The following is a 20,258-nucleotide window of genomic DNA, read 5'->3' on the forward strand; positions in this document are numbered from 1 at the left end:
CCCTCTTTCCACACTTCCAAATACCCACTACCCCTCAACAGGATAGCCACAATGATATTCCCTTTTGCCGAACTTCAATTCAACAACTACCATTTTATCTTTCCCTCCCATCTTCTCAGACACAGAAGCGAATCAACGAGCTCCAGCAAAAGATTTTTCAATGTCAACAGGGTTGCCATAGAACACGCAATCGTGCCAAAAACCAGCGCAGAACACATATCGCCACATTTGGTGAAATTAGGGCGTATATTAGAGTTGTACCAAAACGAAATATCATTGTGGCTATCCTGTTGAGGGGAGTGGGTATTTGGAGGTGTGGAAAGAGGGTCTGGGAGATTATTTTTAGTGGCTGTGCATGATATAGAAATAGGGATTTATGATTATTTGTGAACCATAGTATGAATTTTCTGGATAGTGTATCTGGCTCTCATATAAATACGATAGTGATTACGTGGAGGCATGTTAAAGGCGGTATGAAATTGGTATTTCTGCTGTTCGAAAAAGCATTAATTCATGGTAAGTGCATTTTATTTTATTCTTATTTTGTAGAATGTTATGTTCATTGTTTTTTTGGTATGAATTTCTGTCGTTATTGTTGTTTTTTTAATCGTTTGAAATTTATTTTAGTTTATTTTGTTGATTACTGCGTAGTGTCTAGATTGTGCAATTCATAGGCATTTTTTAAAGTTGAAACAGAACACTGTGTACATGGTATTCTTTGAAATTTATTAATTTATTGTTAATTTATTAAAGTGAGGCATGTGTAGTTCGTAGATTCGTTCGTTGCCTAAATCGCGCAATTCGTAGACGATTTTTTTAAAGTTTAAACAGGATGCTGTGTGGATGGTTATTCTTTGAAATTTATTGTTATGTTAATATATTAAAGTGAGGTGTTCGTAGATTCATTCGTTGCACAGATTGTGGCAATCTCAATTTTTTTGTTTTTGTTTCGGATTTTTAGCTTAAATTGTGTGTTCATAACGTAGTTTTTGCATGTGCGAAAACCGCGTTTTTGGAGACATTTTAGGCTTAAAGTTCAAAATGTAGACAAAAAATTTAGATAGTAATATGGCAGCGGGGAGTTTCTCGCCAAAAATGTTTGGCGTCTTGAGGGCGCATATCAGAGTAGTTCCTTATCATCATAACAGATCTTAATACAAGATGAGTGACACATAGTAGAATCTGGACATCGCTATATATTTTTTGAACAGTGATATGTTAACTATCAACAACTAAGTGTTCAACAGTATGTGAAACAAAATATTTTTCTCCGAAATTAAAATTTAACGGATTTCTTCCACTAAAACACCAATGTTTATTCTAGTCACAGTATTCTTTTATTAAAGAATTAATTGCGACAACACACGGACCGCAATACATTAACGTTAGTTATACCAATAGAGAAATAAATCCAGCTGGTTAGATACAAATCGATTAGACATGGTTTAGAAAAAGAGGGAGAAAAAGGAGAGAGAACTACTTAGGAGATGATAAATTCAAGGATATTTAAATTATTATTCATAATTTATCATTAAGAAACCATACATGTATCAGCGAAAAATTTCGCCAATATTAGATGACTTTACAGATGAAATACAGAATCCATTTTCAAAGAAGTGCAAAGAATCGGAAAACACTCCAGTTGTTTATGAAGAAATAAACGGTCTTACCTCCTCTCTTCTCTTCAACCAACGACCGCATGGACTCTCTTCTAAATTTTCACTTTCGTCTTCAGATTCATCACCACTCTCTCTTTTATTATTCAAATCGCGACAAATATCAATATTAGCCATGATTCTGATGATCTTAAATTCCTACAAACTTATAACTTAGTAAGAAAGAAAAGGAAAATTATTTACAACCCAGACCGTAGGTGTCACAGGTTACTACAACATGCTATTTCAACAGCGACTCCTCAGGCGACAAATAAATCTTGACAGAAGCAAAACCTTGATACCGAATCTAATGGCATCACTTCAGTTCTTATCAGCGAAACATTTCGCCTTCGCATGAGAGCATAACATACAGCTAGACTATTATTTAAAAGGAAATTCATTCCATTTGATCCTTAATTTAAAATATACTGCACCCATTAAAATACCGATTCGAAACTGTAGTAACAAATCAGTAAAATTTTCATATGTCAAACAGACAGTGGAACAGCTAGGGAAGTCAAGGATCTCTCTCTTGACACTCGTGGATAAAATGCGATCTTCATCATCGGGCGCAGTATTCAGGAGGGGCCTAATTTATGTTCCCCTTTGTATTTTGGCAAACAGGAGGGGGAGGCAAAAAATTTTCACTTTTTGAAAACCCTATTTAAGCTTCTGCAACCAGGGAACCGTAGTCTGGACCAACGAGATAGTATACTGGTAGAGAGCGTATTGCAACCTTCAACCGGTTCCAACATTAGTGTCACGTGACTGCTGCGCGAATTCCGAAAGTCCGGAAATACTTTACATTGCTTTCTATGGGACGAAAGACTGCTGCTCTGCTTGGTCACATAAAATTTAAGTAAAAATGGTTATTCGCTGCAGCGCCTACGGATGTAAAGAAAGTTTCGTGAAAGGAGGACTTGTAACCTTTCATAGGTAAGTTAAAACTGCATGATTTATTATTTTATTTTCAGTATTTTTGTCATTTTACTATCTCTGTTTAATTGGTTGGAAAGTTTCAGCCATATTGTATAAGAAAATTGCCGCCGTATATGACATTTTCAGCATGTATTATTAGCATCAAAATGTATTAAATACTGTGACACTATTTACTGGAATCACCCTTTACAAATAATTGAATTTTATATGTTTTTTCCGTGTATTCCGTTGAAATAGAAAGCTGCGCCAATTGGCGTTAACTTTTTTTCGCCAAGTTGTACGCGTTTTGATTTCATAAACAATTACTGCCTGCAATAAAGAAAAGAAAAATGCTATTATTAGCATTAAATTATTGAGAAAAGATTGTGCGATATGTTTACTTTGTTAAAAAAAATGCTGAAGATCTTGATTCATGCAACCATGAACGTAAACAGTTAAACAGCATTATTTTAAAAATCAGATTACTTTTATAAAGCTCAATGCTTTATCATTATTTTCTATAAAATCAATTAAAATAATCTGGATTATAATTCTGTCTCATCTACGATGCTATTAGAAATTTATTGTAATTGAAAAAATGTGATGTGAAAAACTTACCATATTTTAAATAGTATTTAAAAAAAAGGAGAGTGAGAGAATTTTTAACTGTAATATCGTTTTGATCCTAATAATAAATACTGAGTTGAAGTTTGTTACCGTTTGATACATATTCATAATAAAATATTTGTTATAGTTAATAAATTTAAACAAATTTAAATTTAATTTTTAACAAATACGTATAAAAGTAAAAAAGCAAATTTAAATCCTAAAAAAAGCCAAAATAGTTTTTAAAAAAAATGTGCAAACATATAAAAGATTTAATACTCGAACTAATCTACAATATCATTTAAATTCAGAAGCATAAGCAAATCAAGTGCAAAATCAATCCATTATTTGTTAAAAATTATCATTATTTGTTAAAACTTTATTAATTATTTGTTAAATTAATTAATTATTTGTTAAAATTAATTAATTATTTGTTAAAATCATCATTGTTTGTTAAAAATTAAATTTAAATTTGTTTAAATTTAAATTTCATTCCTTGCAGCAATGGCGCAAAGAATATATAATTAAATTTGTATTTAAATTTAATTTTTTTAATTAAATTCAATTTATTCTTATGAAACAATGTTATAGTTAATAAGATGTAATGATCCCCGCCATGACATGAGTGTGGAAATCAGTAATTAAGATTGCATTATTTTGTCCCAGTAATATAATCTCAAGAAAAGAGAGTGCATTATTTTGTTCCAGTAATATAATCTCAAGAAAAGAGAGGCAATCAATGGCATCAATACATATAATACAATGTGATTTTCTTTTTCTCTTTAGGATGCAATGCATTAAAATTAAACGAGATTTTTTTACCTTCTCAAATATTATAACAGTAGTGCAATTAATTTTTTAACGTTATTCAAAATTAAAGTTTCCATCTCAATTTTTTATTATTTATTTTATATTTTCTTCCTAAAATTATTTAACCTAAACATCTTAAACAATGGTGCAAATAATTTAAAGCGATTATTAAAAATATAGATAAAATATTCAGGAAAAAAGGCGTTAAGTTATATCTAAATATAATTGTAAAAAATCGAACAACCTAATTCGAGGCCGTTGTCTGCTGACTGCTAGCAGACGGAAATAAAAAGCGCTGCCTGCCATATCAAAAGCGGGCCAAACTGGCGATGAACAGCCTAAGCTATCACTCCCCAAGAGCGCCAAGAGCATTAGTCACGTGGTATATGTTGGAGACACGCTAGCAGACGAATTCTCTGTGGGTGAGCCGTCTACCTGTTATATGAAGTCGTTGGTCTGGACACCGTCGAGCTGGAAGAACGGGTCATTTTTGGCGATCTACTCGACAGAGAACGAGTCTGGTGTCATCGTTTCGATCATTACAGAGATCGAGATGCGTCCGAAATTTTTCCGTCGTCTGGGTAGCTGCCGTTTAAGTTTCTGACTGTCGTTTTAGAGCTAAACTGGAGAAGCGGAGGTCGCGGATAGTTTTTGTAAGTGTGCGTAATGGATATTTTAATTTCTTAAGATTTGCGAAAAACTCGAGTGTTTCGCGATAGAAATAACGCATTTGATGCTGACGATTCTACTTTTATTGGATTATTTCGACTTACCAAACCCATAGCATGAACCCTTATTAATAAATCAGAGCCATACTTTACCGGAGCATCCACATAAAAGACAGCAATAACTCCTGAATTAAAGGTAAGGAATAATTCGCTTGATTTCCTATCTGTATGATATAGGCTTCTGGCTATTGATCTATCAGATAAGCAATTCCTTAATTCATTTTTAGTGAAAATAATATATTTGGGTTTTTCCTTATTCACATAATAAAGAAGGAGTGCTTACTTTTAATTTAAAATTGTAATTTTTAAACTAATGTACTTAATTTCATATTTTGATGAGTAATTTATAAATTTTATGTTTTAAGTTATACTGCATTTTCCTCTACTTTTATTTTAATTTGAAGTGTGTAAAAATGTAATACATTAACAAATGCATTAAAGAATATGGAGTATATATTCAAATTATCCTAAATTCAACATTCATATTAAATTGCTTTGAGTTAAAAAATATATTTAAGTAGTTTTACCTGTACCGATATAAATGTCAATTTCGAATAGTTTTTAGAATCTCCTGTATGGGAAGGGCGCTGTGATCATCAACACAGGCCTTCGCACTTTTGTAGCGCTCCGGAAAAAACGTTATTTTTTGCAATAAATTCATATCTCCTGGAATAAATTTACTTTTTTCCTATTCAGGATTGTCTTTAGCGTGGCAGGGAAATTGTTACCCCGATTATTGTTGGCTGTTATAACTTCCAACTGTGGCTTTCATAACTCTGGAGAGATATCAAAACCAAGGGCGAGTAAGTAGCATTTCTTTTGTACCAAATTAATTGCTCTACTAAATTAGTGGTTGTTATCCTACCCTGTTCGGTATTTTTAGATTTTTTTTCCCTTTTTCCGTTTTTTTTCAGATGATTTTATCCTTTTATTTGTATGGATTTCCTCATATGCCATACCCAAACAAGGGGACCTCTTATCAGTAATGCATCTTTCATCGGCTCCCCTTCCAGGCCCCTCTATACGCCTGACACTAGAGTCAGGAACTTCTGGGGCAAGAGAGGTATCTGGGCCAAAGAGTTCTTTGTCTGGGCGTTGGCCCATGTATACCACAATACAATCCCCGCCCAAATGTTTCGCATAAATTGCTAGTTTTCCTTTCTTTTCTTTTTTTTTTAAAGTTTATTTCAGGTTTCATTTCCTTAGTGTTCTTGAATTCTAGACGACATATTCATCATGCGATTATTGCTATGATTACCTCATTCGAATTTATAGCACCTCATTTGAAAACTAGGTAAGAAAATTTTCTCATAAAATCCCCCCTTTATTATTATTATTTTCATTATTGTTACTGTTATTACTTTTATTAACATCGATCTTATTTAATGTCTATCGCTGACTCTGTATCTTTCCCCCCTCCAATGTCTTCATTAAATGGATTACTCACTTTCTGAAAAAAAAAATGATAATAAAAATTATATTGATTATGGTTTTGGTATGTATTATTTCCCTTCTCTGACTTATCCGCTTATTATTATTATCATTATTAAATTGTATTATTATTGGAGTTTTTTTTAGTCACAGTGATAAATTGTAAATTTTGGTGATATTACTATAATAACTATTAATGATGCTTGATATTTATAAAAACTACTAAGAGTAATTTTAAATTTTCTCTTTAGCTTCTATTCCTTGTATACCCCTCCCCCAAAGAAATTATTGCACTAGCTTTTAGTTATTCTTCCTGTCGATAGATGGCGCATTTTGTTCAGACGTCCATCTCCCAGCAGGATATCATCAGCCTCACCTGAGAGGGCTACGCTCTCAATGCACTGTATTTCTTAATATTTGTCATTACACTTAACGCCTACTCTCAAAAGAATTAGGCAAAAATCGAAATAGACTACTGTTTACGGTTCATTCTTTCTCACAGTTTTCTATTTATTTTTAATTCATTTCATATTTAAAAATTATAATTTTTAGAGTTGCTGATTGTATTTGTTCACTTTAAATAGCAACCATTTTACATAAATATGCTACGTAATTAAATATGAAGGTACAAAGTGCAAATTATTAATTTATTCCATCACTATTTTTATTTCCTTTTTATTTTCTCTTCTGAGCATGGTGTTTGTTCTTCCGGATCACTACGCTGTTATGAGAATTTTAACATTTTAATTAAGACACGGTGACAATTAATTTTTTATTTTATAATTTTTGTATGTGTACATTGTATTTGGACAATTAAAATGTTCTCATTTCACACTACGGCTAGCTATAACAATAGTTTTTCCTTATTCTTCACTTGTTAGCATTCATTTATGTGCAGGTGTTTTGTACTCAGGCAAACATCATACTTGGAAACCCTGTGTCACCTACAAAACGCTGACTGCGTATCGACACTTGGTAACTTTTCTACTGTTTAAGTCTTATAACGTCTTATACCCTCCCACTATATACGCCCACTTATTAAAACAACTTCAGTCGGAATTTTTAGAATGCTTTTCTACAATTTCTTTCTTAAATTTAATAACTTCTTTACACAGCTTTCCCTTATTTAGTAAATTTTTCTCATTTTCAATTTAGTAGCTTTCTTGCAACGCCTTTTCCCCCTCCCTTTACTTGAGCCCTCTTTTATAAAATACCTGCCGCGTCGAAATTTTTAATTTTTTCTACAAAATCTTTCTTATCCTTTATCTTTTTCCTCATAAATTACCTTGTAATAGGAATCTCCGCAGGTGACGATGACTAGTCAAAGCTCATGAGGCAAAATCGTCTTCCGTCTCCGGTACCCCACTCTAAATCAATGAAGGATTGGCTTCTTATTAGGAGGCGGGGCCTTCTTCTTTAAATTTTTCCCCCTTTTTTCCTGTGTAAATTGGTAAATGATACTTCTTCAATCTCTTCCTCTTTCTTTCTGCTCTCCCCAAAAAAACTGGTGTTTGATACCACTGCCTTTAGGTGAAGATCTCCAGTCTATGATTTTGTAGCAAGAGCCTGGCTTGCTTTAGTTATAATTATTCTAGTTTTTAGTTATTTTTCTGCCCATAAATGGCGCTTTTAGCTCAAATGTCCAACTCCGAGCTAGGCTTCGCGTACAAAAGGCAGCGCACATTATCCTTAATTAATATTTCATTTATGCACACTTTTAAGAGAAAAAGGCAAAAATTTAGTTTAATTTTTGTCTGCTGATTCCTCTCAGTTTCTCTATTTATTTATTAAAATTTTATATTTAATAACTAAACTTTCAAAATTGCTTTTAGTAATTTTGAGCCTTAAATAACAACTGATAAATGACCTAAACAAGCTATTTATATAAATATGAAGGTACAAAAGGTCTATAAATCACGCCTCGGTTTATTTATTTATTCTTACTATTATTTTTATTTATTGTTATTGCTATTTATTTTCTCTTCTGAGTATGCTTTTTATTCCACCGAATTATTACGTAGTTCTGAAAACTTTTAACATTTTATACGGTAAGTAAAATTTTATACGGTAAGACACGGTAAGTAAATATTTATTAATTTGTATTATCCTTTTGTGTATATTGCATTTAGTCAATACACAACTGTACTTCTACATACAAACGCTGGTTTACTAAAATAATAATATTCCTTTAATTCTCAGTTGTTAGCATTATTTTATATACAGGTGTTTCGTACTGTGTTATATTCAAGCATAATATTTAAATACCTCGTGTCCTTCATCTTAGGCAAAGCTGATCTTGCCTTTTCCTTCCGAGAAATATCGTCTGCTGATGACGTGCTGCGAGGATGTAAACACTTTTTTTTCTTTTTCCTTTTTTCCTTTAAGTGTTATTCTCTGCTTAAATGCTTAAATGCTAATTGCTTATGCTTATATTAGCCCTGTTGGGCTTTAATAAGCTATATTGATCTAATCCCCTAAGGACAATCAGAATGTCAACTATCAGCTAGTTCCCAGCCGGGAAATTGGAGCGGGTAAGGAAAAGAGGGCCCATCGGCCATAGTAACAAAGTCCAATCATCAAAGTAACTTAACTCTTACCCCTGAGACAAGAGTAATAATCACGTGTATGGAGCTATGAAGATGCAAAAGAAATGAAAATACATGAAATGTGCATAGGATACAGTGTTGAACATGTAATAAACAAATGAAAGTGAAGTAATGTACGCATAAAAATGTGTTATTTACATATTTGAAAACGAGTGGACTAAGTGACAAAATTGTGATCCCTCATTCTGTGAGCCGTGAAAGGCCTGATATTGTAGTCCTCAGGAATGCAGACATAGTTCAGTACAGCATTAAAGTTTCCTTTACTGCAATTCAAGCCTTTGTCAAAGAACTTGCTGTTAAGTTTTTGCAGATATTTGTCAATATATTCAACTTGTAAATCATCGTGCAGGAGTTTGTTACGGATGTAAAAATGCGCTCCTGTCATGGTGCGTAAGATTGTGTTTTGAGTCACCTGCAATTTGTTGATATCTGAGCTCGTAGCAGTCGCCCAGACAGGGGACGCATAACACATAATTGGTCTTAAAATGGAAATATAAATCTGTCTTTTCCTTCTCGGATCTAACTGTGAGCTGCGCCCTAGCAGTACTTGTAATTGTTGAGCAATTCCTCTGGTCTTGTTTGCAATGTAATTGACATGCGTACTCCACGTGAGTCTTCGATTCAAGTAAACACCTAAATACTTGGTCTTGTTTACCATCGGGACACGTTGGCCGAATAGGTAAAGTGGCTGAACTGAGACCAGTATTTTCTTCCTTCTAACAAGAAGTAGCTGTGATTTAGTCGCATTGATGGAAATCTTCCACCTGGAGCACCACTCCTCAATGTCCATAATTATATCCTGCATAACAGAAATTGCCTTGTTAGGCTGAATAGATCTGACCGCTACAGCGGTGTCATCCGCATAGCAGGCCAGCAATGTATTTCTGTTGAGTTTATCCCGCGGGAAATCAGCCGCATAGAAAAGATAGAGTACTGGGCCAAGACAGGACCCCTGGGGGACGCCTGCAGCGATAGTTTTGTATCCAGAATGACTTTGCTTGCAGCTAACAGCAAAGTAACGATTTGCAATATAAGATCTGGTGAGTAAGATCAGTTCTCTAGGCAAATTCATCATTATCAATTTATATATTAAGCCCTCATGCCAGACACGGTCAAATGCTTTGGCCACGTCCAGCATGAGCACTGCAGTACAACTCTTATGATGCAGAGCAGAGCCGATAAATCCCACAAGCCTAATCAGTTGTTTAGATGTGCAAAGTTCGCTCCTAAATCCGTACTGATCTTCCGGAAGTACCTGTAAATAAGGCTGGAATTTCCTTAAAATTATTCGTTCAAAGATCTTGCCTATATTAGAGAGCAAGCTTATGGGCCTGTGATTCTCCGCCTTAGTGATGTCTTTTGCAGGCTTCGGTAGTAGGAAAACTTTTGCGTACTTCCAGCAGTCCGGGAAGTAGCATAACGTAATGCATGTATTAAAAATGCTGGAAAGTCTTGTGATTCCACCGTGCGGGAGGTTCCTGATCATTAAATTTGTAACTCCATCAATACTTGGGGCTTTCTTGGGGTTCAATTTGGAGATAATATCCGTAACTTCTCTTGGATTAGTTAAACCATCGGCATTTAGAACCGTGGGAGCACCTAGCCATTCTTCTACTTTCATTCTGACTTGGGTCTCAAAGTGAATATTACGAGGTGTCTGATTGGGAGAAAACTGCTTTTCAAGATGTGAAGCGAAAATCTGACATTTGTCAGTATCTGAATAAACAGTCACGCCGTTGGCAATAATTGGCCTATCACACTGATGCGTCCTCTTTAACATTTTTGTAAACTGCCAGAAGGCATCACTGTCTAAGTTTAACTCCTCCATTTTATCATTCCAAGCCTCACACTTTAATTTATGCATTTCAAGCTTAATATGCTTACTGATCCTATTTAACTCCGTTTTAATAATTGGGTCCCAGGTGATATTATACCTCCTTCGCAGCCTGTTTCTTTCGGCTATGAGAGATTTGATGTACCTTGGAATCTTAGCGATTTTACAAGACCTTTGAGTAACCTTGGTGGCCTCATAGTAAGAGTCATTAAGACATGTAGTAAATTTATCAATCTCCTTGTCAATATCAGAAGGGCTTTTCATAGCACCTAATTTAGGGAGCCTCAATTTCACAACATTGTGGTACATTCTCCAGTCGGTATGGGTCTTAACATTCGTATAATTAATACTGGTGACCCCTAGTGTAGCCATCACAGGAGTATGATCAGAGCTTAAGTCGTCTCGAACCTGCAGCACCATATTAATTCCTGTATTAGTCAAGATGATATCTAGAATATCAGGAGTGTACCTGATGTTGCTGGGCCTGAACGTCGGCACGTCAGGCGCAAATATACCAACTGGGTGGTCACTAATATACTCTCTCAGTACTTTACCATTGTGATTGGTGCTGCGGCAGCCCCAATCTTTATGCTTACTATTGAGGTCGCCACCAACAATCATTATTGAGGAATCCGGAATAATATTTTGTAACATTTCCTCAGTTAGCCTATTAGGAGGGGGGTTGTAGATTGCCGCAAATAAGGTATCTCCAATCTTAGGCAAGCTAATAGAGGCAATCACAATTTCATAGCCCTTGTCTCTTTCAGTCGAAATTAAACAAGATGAATATTTACAATGAACGTAGATGAGTGCTCCACCTCCTCTGTGATGTAACCTATCACATCGGTAGGTTCTATAATTTTTGATGCTAACTCTGTTTCCTGGGGTGATGTGCGTCTCGGAGATCAGGCAAATATCAATGTCGTTCTCATACATAAAGTCCTCCAACTCATCTTTCTTTCCTCTCATGTTGTTAGCATTCCACACTAACATCTTGATTGGCCTAAAATTATTATCTTTCCTATCCATGATTGGGTTCATTATTGATCGCGTTGAAACTACTAGCATTTGCGCTAGGATCTAAATTTACTTGTAGAATGCCGGAAGCCTTAATAGCCTCAACAAGGTTTTTAAGCCCTTCAAAAATACTTCTAGCTTCATCTAGAGTATTCGTTGTTTGCCCGCCAACAGCGGCAGCATAAGATTTATTGATAATTACTCTATCACTGAAATTCTTCAAAGGCGGATTTTGAGTATTTATTTTGGGAAAATTCGGGCAACCCCTGTAGTTGCTTGTATGATCTAATTGGCAATTTATACACTTATGTTTATCTTCTCTTGGCTTGGGGCAGTCTTTTGAATAATGATCGCCAGCGCATTTCATGCATTTCGGGTCATGCATACATCCTGCCTGGGCATGATGAAATGCCTGACACCGAAAGCATTGTACCGGCCCTTTCCTTCCTTTGTAAGCTTCTACTTTAACATTCAGCAAACATAATTTAGTTATATTATGTATCCCTCTCGCTCTTTCATTCCTCTTCAAAATAACTAGAAACAGGGGCAGATTGAATTTTTCTCCATTTCTGCGTCTTACTAATTGCGAGACTCGTTCAAGTGGGAAACCTCTATCTATCAGTTCATCAGATATCTCTGAGGTTGGCGTGTCGATCGGTAAGCTGCGTATAACAACTTTAACCTTCTTGTTTTCGGGTAAAATAAATGAGTGATATTTCACTCCTTTGGCATTAAGTAATGCAGTTAAACTCTTATGAGTTTCTATACTGTCAACTTTTAGCTCATAGTGGTCTTGAGCTTTCATTATACCTGATTTTAGCTTAATTCCTGCATCTTTAAACATTTCCCTATATTTTAACCAGGAGTATTTACCATCTTGTATAATAATCGGGGGAGCTTTATTGCTCACTTTATTTGGATGTATGAATTTATCCACATCCTGCTCATTATTTTCGGCAGAATTGGTACCATTTTCATGATCATGAGCATCACCTATTAGCCCAGCCGGGCACGTGACCTCATCTGCAGCACCGATAGGCCGCACCATGCTTTCCGTCTAAGACGTACTCGCAGCCGGCTTTTCGGGGATCTCACTAGATGGAACCACATTAGCGTGGGCTGTATCCATATTATCCACGTCTGGGGCTGTATCCATATTATCAGAGTGTTATTCTCAATTTATGCACTCTCTATTTCTACAAATTCCAATTCCACATAGCCACGCCTTCCCGCCATCTTGGGTCGCCAGCTCGAACCGCCAATGTCAACACATTTGATTACGCCGTATCGGCGAAGAGTTTACCGCTTGTAATTCTTTAATTTTTTTTATTATTTTTATATTCCAGCGTCTCAGAGCAATCTTCCAAAACTATGGGTAAAAGCAGCGATGTTCACACCGTCTGCATCATCATGTCACAAGTACAAGTTATCCTACTTACGCCCTCCCACTGCTTACGCCCACTCATTATTACCATTTTCTCTATCGGAAATTTTTGGTTGCCTTTTTATAAAATTTCCTTTTAAATTTTTTCCCCTTCATAACTTACCTTGAAGTATGTTATAAATCCTTGCAGGTGCCGATGACCTGTAATAGTTAAGGGAATATCGGCGTCTCATACACCTTTTTTAATCCGATGAAGGCGTGGCCACCTTTTAGGAAGAGGGCCTAGTTTTGTTTATTTTTTTTTACGTATTTCTCGTTACTTTACCGCTTGTTTATTTACTTATTTCTCCTCCCTCTTACTAAAATACTTTTAATCAACGTGAATTAGCTTTTAAGAGGTTTTCCTGTTTCCCATGAAGATGCGGCTACCTTTGATGGGCGGGGCCTTATGCCACTTTCGGAAATCTGGATATTGCTACAGCATCTACTGATGCTCTTTCATTAATCTTACTTCTTTCCTTCATTGAAGGTACAACTAGCTGATATCATTATAATAAGAAGTTTTCTCTTTTTTTTTTCCGCTAAAGACCTTACTTACAGGTTCTTGATTGCTGCAATACAAAGTGCTGAAACAGCTTCAACGTTTCAGAAACCAGTCATACTAAATTATCCTTCAAACGACGAATGGGGATCTCAAGATGAAAAACAGTTTGTATAAGTATTGACTGACTGACTGATAACTTATAGCCATAATACCACTGAGATCAGTAGTTTATCTGGCTCAATCAAATTTATGCCAGATGGGCACAATGACATAGAACTATCTTCACATAATGTCCGCAGTAAGGAGGAGCAAAGACGGATAAAGAATAGGAAGACCAGCAACGCAAGAGCTCACTAGCAAGTAACCGGCCCGGTAAAGGCGTGACTAAGTGGGAGTCATAAAATGAGTTTAGAATGTGAATAAAACTAGTGAATTTAAGAAATACACAGTACAATAAATGAGTAAGATACAAAATTGAGAATGCTAATAAACACATTGGGTACATTATTTACAGGTGGGCACTAGGTGGGAAAGTTCGGGTCCCTGATAAGGTGGGCCGCAAGTGGGCGCAGTTTGGCGTCCTCATTCAATATTTCGTAGGTAAAGATATCAAAAGTTCTCATATGGTCACAGTTCAGAGCTTTCGTGAAGAATTTCCTGTTGATCTTATTCAGGTGCTCTTCTAGAGTGTCCAGTTTTAAGTCACAGTGCAGTGTAGCATTGCTTACAAAAAAGTGAGCATGGGTGATAAGCCTTAATCCCTTCGCGCCGACTGTCGCGTATACGTGCCAGCAACGAACGCACTTATCTACCGGCCGACACGCAGGCGTGCCAGAGGATTGTTGCGTTCTCTACCGACTGTCACGTATTTGTGCCAGTACTTTGGAACGTTTTTCAAACTATAATTTCTGCCACAAGATGGCACATATGGTCTCAGATACATGTAAATTAGACCTTCTACTCGAAATGAGAGAAGCATGACTCACATACACGTGTTTTTGATTATATAAACAAACGGAGAAATAAATGTTTCCGAATGGCGTGATTTATGACGTCTCTTTAAATCGCACTTTATTCGCATGTGGTAGTTGTTTACTGTAAGTAGAGAAGTTTTATTTGCTCTAAAGCGTTGGGTATTTCGGTTTGCAGTTCAGTTTTTAGAAAATAATTAGATCTTGTTAGACGTGAATTCTTTGTTTTTACCGTTGCAATGTCGAAGCGTCGAAAATGTTTAACAGAGCATGAAATAGCAGAAATGATGCAAAATATTTCAGATATTGATTCTGAAATTCTGATATTCTGATATTGATTCTGAAAGATTAACTAAAGACATTTTCCAAAACTTTGTTCAGAAGAGACTGATAAGAAAATGAGACGACGATGCTTCGTTTGTTCACATTCCCGGAAAAATCCTCCAAAACGGCAAATGAGTTATTACGAATGCAAGGAATGTAACGTAGGACTGTGTGTAGATCCCTGTTTTCAAATTTTTCATACGAAAAGAGAATTTTAAGTAATATATTTAGTTTTCAGATGTATAATGTTAAAATTCATAAAATGGTGAGTAATTAAAATAAAATGTGTAAAATATGCATTTAAATAAGAAATAAGGTAATTAAAGTATATATATAAAAATATTTATAAAGCATAAGCCGTTTAAATACTCTATAGAGCATTATTAAACAATGCGTTGATACTTCGGAAATTTCATGGATTTAGGCTTAGTAGCAAAAAAGCCCCCGGCCCTGGAGAGACGCTCGCGTAAGATACTGCCGGCCTCAGCGATGAGCGCGCGTTTTCGCTACCCGGCTCGAAGGGGTTAAGACTTTGTTTTGCATGAAGTCTTTTTATATCCTCCTTGGTAGCCGTGCACCAGGCCGGCGACGCATAACTCATCAATGGCCTAATTGCCGTGATATATACTAGCCTCTTTTTCCTGAGGTCTAAGCTAGAATAATTACCCAATATAGGGATGAGACTATTTACAACAGTGAAAATTTTTCTTCTGACCTCTGTTATATGATCTCCCCATTTTAATCTTTCATTTAGCATTACTCCTAAATATTTCGCCTTACTAACTCTAGGAATCTCTTCAGAGAATAAGAAGAGCTTGCTATTAATAGTCAACTGTGTATTTTTCCTCCTTATCAATAATAATTGCGACTTGCTGGCATTAATAGCAATTCTCCAAGTCGTACACCACTTGGTCGCCGCTTTTTCGGATGGCCCAAACTTTCCTTTTACTATCGATCGGCAGACGTATGTCATCGATAATGAAATAGCCGTTGTTTATCGATTACGAAGGTTTTAATGTTTTGTATTCGTGTATGAACTTTGTCAGATGGAAAATGAATATCGCGAAACCTTGCAATTTAAAGGAATACATTGCAGACACGATGTAGAAACTGTTAAAAAAATTTGCGTACTATAGAAAATCATTCGATGATAAGAATATGTTATGTATGATACAAGTTATGAAAGTAAATGTAAAGATAACGCTTTATTTGGTCATCTAGTTAAAAGTATGGCCATTTTGTTCTTAAGTACTTATCAACATAAATTTTTATTAATTTTATTGCCTAATATCTAGTTGATGGTTCGAGATCTGGTCCAAGTAAAAAAGTTTATAGGCGTTCATATTCATTAATTTTGTTGCATAACGTGTAATAGAGTTCTGTTTGATTTTTATTTGGTTTCATTGTCAGCTATTGCATACTTTTTTTTTAAATAGCTGATGCTTTACAAAACTATACTATATTAAACATACTATATTACACATTAAACAAGGTACACTGTGTTAGATTTGAAAACTGTTATTGTTTCTTCGGAAACTCAACAATTGCCTCAATGACTACGGTATTTTTCATCTTGTCTTATTGTATAATTGCAATCTGTTGATTTAAAATATAATAATTTAACAGTTAGTGTGTAAAGAAAATTCATTCTTTAGTTTTATCACGTACAACAATTTTCAAAATAATCTTATAATTAAACACAACCAATTCAAAAAAATATTCTGTTTAAGTTAATAGTTCACCATAAAATTACATGCATTGAAATATCAGGAAGTTATAATAATGAAGATATTGACACTTTTGGAAAACAGGAAAGTTTTCTGAAGTGTATTTATTTCTTTAGTGATCTATAAGTCAATGCTACTTAGCTTGTATAATATTACATTACTGTCTATTTTGACTGGCGCCAGTAGACTAGCAGATAAGATAGCTGCATGGGAATTTTCCTGTTTCTCCTCATGTATTATGTGAATACAAGTCAATTTCTCATAGAAATACCTTCTCAAAGGCATCCCTTTACTTAAGGTACATAGCTCTTATTGTACGTTACCTTGTTTTGTGTAACTTAGCATAGCCATCAACACCTTAATAATTTTAATACAAATATTTTTTGCTACCATATTACCACAACAAATTTCTCAGGATGCACCAAACTGTGTCAACCATGTGTATGTGCATATAACAATTCTTCAGTTTTTAATAAGCAGCATCCCCATTTTTATGTTTTTATTTTCCTTTTTTTGTATGTATTTGTCCAAGTTACAATGATTTTTATAACTAATTTTCTTAACTTCTAATTTTAAGGAATAATCATGGAGTCTATACTGTTACATAGAAGATGCTAAAAAAATACTTAACAGGAAGTTTCACATTATTCATGCAACAAAGGAGCTGAAGTTCATTGCAGTTTTAACAATATGTTAAAACTCATACAAGCATTTATTTCTTTTATTATAGATGTAAATCAATGACCAGTTCCTAAAGTATTGAAAGATAAAAGTCAAGGAAAAAATTCTCTGTTCATTGTGCCAAAGTATTTTGTTAATAATGATAAAATTCAATTAAAAAATATTACTCATGTTATTATGTAAAATTGATGCTAAAATTCTATATTAGAAAAAAATATCGATTAATTGTGTTAGGTAGAATTAACAGTCGGGCGGAAATTTATTTAAATGCATAAAACATAGCAAAAGCCAGGGCTGTATTTATTCATCCATTTAAAAAACTGTGGCTTTTCTATCCAAATGTCTACAAATCTGTAAATTCAGAAAAATCTTTAAAATTGTAATTTTTACCTGAGAAGCATTTCCATCCTCAGAAAAATAAATGTTAAAAAAGAATTGAATACAAAATTTGTGCATTTTATGCAGAAAGTGAAAAAAAAATAATTATTTCATTATAATTTTAATCATAAAACAGATCTGCTTAATATTATTTTTTGTAACAATAACAATAGAAAAAAAATATTTCTTTCTTTTAAGTATGTCCAGTGATATTAAAAATTGTTTTAAATTTTGATTTTGACTTGCAGATGCCCCAGAGGAGTTGCATGATATCTAAAATTTCTCTGAAACATAATTTAAAAACCTTCAAATTATGTGAAAAAAGAAAGGTAGATGTAAACAGCAGTGATTAAAAAGTTTTAATGACCAAAATATTTTAATTCCATCAGATTTTTCGTTTATTTTGAAAAAGACACTGTAGAGACATTAGGATTTTTTTGGAAGCAGAGAGACATGAAAAACGAGCAATGCCCTCCCGCGACTCGAACCAAGGACCTCTCGAATATATGCCGAGGCATGCTACGAAGGCAGGAGAAATAATATATATATATATATATATATATATATATATATATATATATATTATATATATATATATATTTTATATATATATATATATATATATATATTTTATATATATAAATATATTCATATTCATATTGCATATATACAAGCCTATACCATAAATTGTAACATATATAAAATTCTTGGATTATCTAATGGAAAAAAGTAATAAATGTAAATATTAATATATAAGAAGGAATAAATGTAAATATTTCAATAAATGAATGGATAAAAAATGCCCTTAAACAACCTCATGTTTAAATTACTTAGAGAAATTAATGCCAACAGAAACATTATGGTATTAAACAAATGGTAGATAAACACAAATTGCCTAATGTATTTAATTTGAATATCTGTTTTGGAACAAAAGGTGTAAACAGCCTTAACGTACTTAATAACAGAGAATAAGGAAGCCTATTTAGTGCTTGAACATACTATTTAGTGCCTTCCAGTAACAGCCACAGAGATCCTATACAAAGAGAGCTATGCATTTTGCAGGTGGTGGAGGTTGTATCTTGGGCCTTTATTACAAAGGATGGTCACAGAATTTTTAAATAGAAAGGTTTTTCTGAATAATGACCGGTTAAAAGATAAGTTATTATAATGGAATTAGCCTTTGGGTATCAGAAATGGACATGTAGTTGAAGAACAAAAGCTTGCTTTAAATTACAGAGATTTCTAATACATTAATTTAATATATTTTTAAAAATATTTTAATAATATAATACTTTTCTAATATATTTATTTTATTACCCAAAATTATTTTCTAATTAACAGAAAGGTACGGCGTACGTTTCAGTGATCAATTGTCAAAAAGGCTTCTTCTGGATGTGTTAATAATAATACAAGGAAATAAGCTTATTTTACACATGCCTTATGGCATAAGAAAAGGAACTTCTGAAGTATATTAAAAACTAAAAAGATGTACACATACCACAGAAATGATTTTTAACTCTAAACAAAATTACTGGTTAACGTTTCAGAAACAAAATTCAATACTTGCCCATAGTAAGACCAACTTGTGAAAGCTTTTTTGCTAAACTGCAAATCATTGTGTAATGAGAAAAATGTCCAAAAGCCATTTTGAAGTTTTTCATAATATGACTAATAATCATAAGATACTACTTTTTGATCAGTAACATGAGTTGTTTGAACTAACTAAGAAAAAAATTTTAACTTGTATCAGTAATATAACGAGCTAATTAATTTTAAATCACAAAATACAGTGAACCATCTGTAAGACAATCAGACACAGCTGCTATAAAAAATTTTCTATGGAAGTGGTTGTCTTAGGTAGGGGATAATTGATACCAATGTTATTTATGTTGTTAAATTACCACTTTTGTCATTCTGGTACTGTTCTCTGTCTATACATTTTGAATCTGAAATAATGCATTCAGCACGACATGCACACTGGGTGTTAGGAAAGTTCAATTCAATAAATCCAAATCTATTCAGATACAGAAATAATTGTATGATTAAAATGCACAGAAAATAATGAAAGTATATAGTTTCTTTTTTTTAATAATTATCTGATATAAACAATGCATAAATCTTAACACTAAGCAGGATTATAATTTCTAAAGAAATCAATAAAAAAAAAAAAAGAATCAACAAAATGTTTGTAAACTTGAAGCACTACAGGTCTGAGTATTAAACATACTGCTGCAAGAATGAAAAATCAGCATGTGCCTACATGAGAAGCAACAAAAAGGAACTGGAAAGTATGGTTAAATGATAAAAACCAAATCCTTAATACCACTATTTGAGAGAAAGAGACCAAAATGCAAATAAGAAGCAAATTTCCTTAAAGCTAAGAATGAAGAGGGATCAAAATTAGGATCAATGGTTAAAACTATGGGATTTTTATTGATATAAAACATCAAATGCCAAGTAAAATGGTGTCTCCCCCCCCCCGGTATAATTTTTCGATGTGGAGAAATGGAAAAAATGTTTTTTTAACTGGCAATCATAGGCAATGCAGAATTTATGAATTTCTTTTCTTTGAACATAATTTTGTGTTGTTCAGTACAAAATTTGGGACATGCATCTCTGCTGTTTGGAGGAAACATAAAAAAAA

General features: G+C 33.8%; 1 protein-coding gene across 1 annotated transcript in view; it reads right to left on the bottom strand.

Annotated features, from left to right (window-relative positions):
• Positions 1 to 1,950, bottom strand: part of LOC118188372 (nuclear receptor-binding protein-like) — a 63,672-nt gene extending 61,722 nt beyond the window's left edge. The window contains exon 1 of the mRNA XM_035358787.2: positions 1,671 to 1,950. Coding sequence (XP_035214678.1) covers positions 1,671 to 1,793 — 123 coding nt within the window. The 5' untranslated portion in view covers positions 1,794 to 1,950. The remainder of the gene's footprint in view (positions 1 to 1,670) is intronic.
• Positions 1,951 to 20,258: the final 18,308 nt, after the last annotated feature.

This window comes from Stegodyphus dumicola, chromosome X1, assembly GCF_044657685.1.
Source record: "Stegodyphus dumicola isolate Sdum_Otavi_A_Nest chromosome X1, ASM4465768v1".
Lineage (NCBI taxonomy): Eukaryota > Metazoa > Arthropoda > Arachnida > Araneae > Eresidae > Stegodyphus > Stegodyphus dumicola.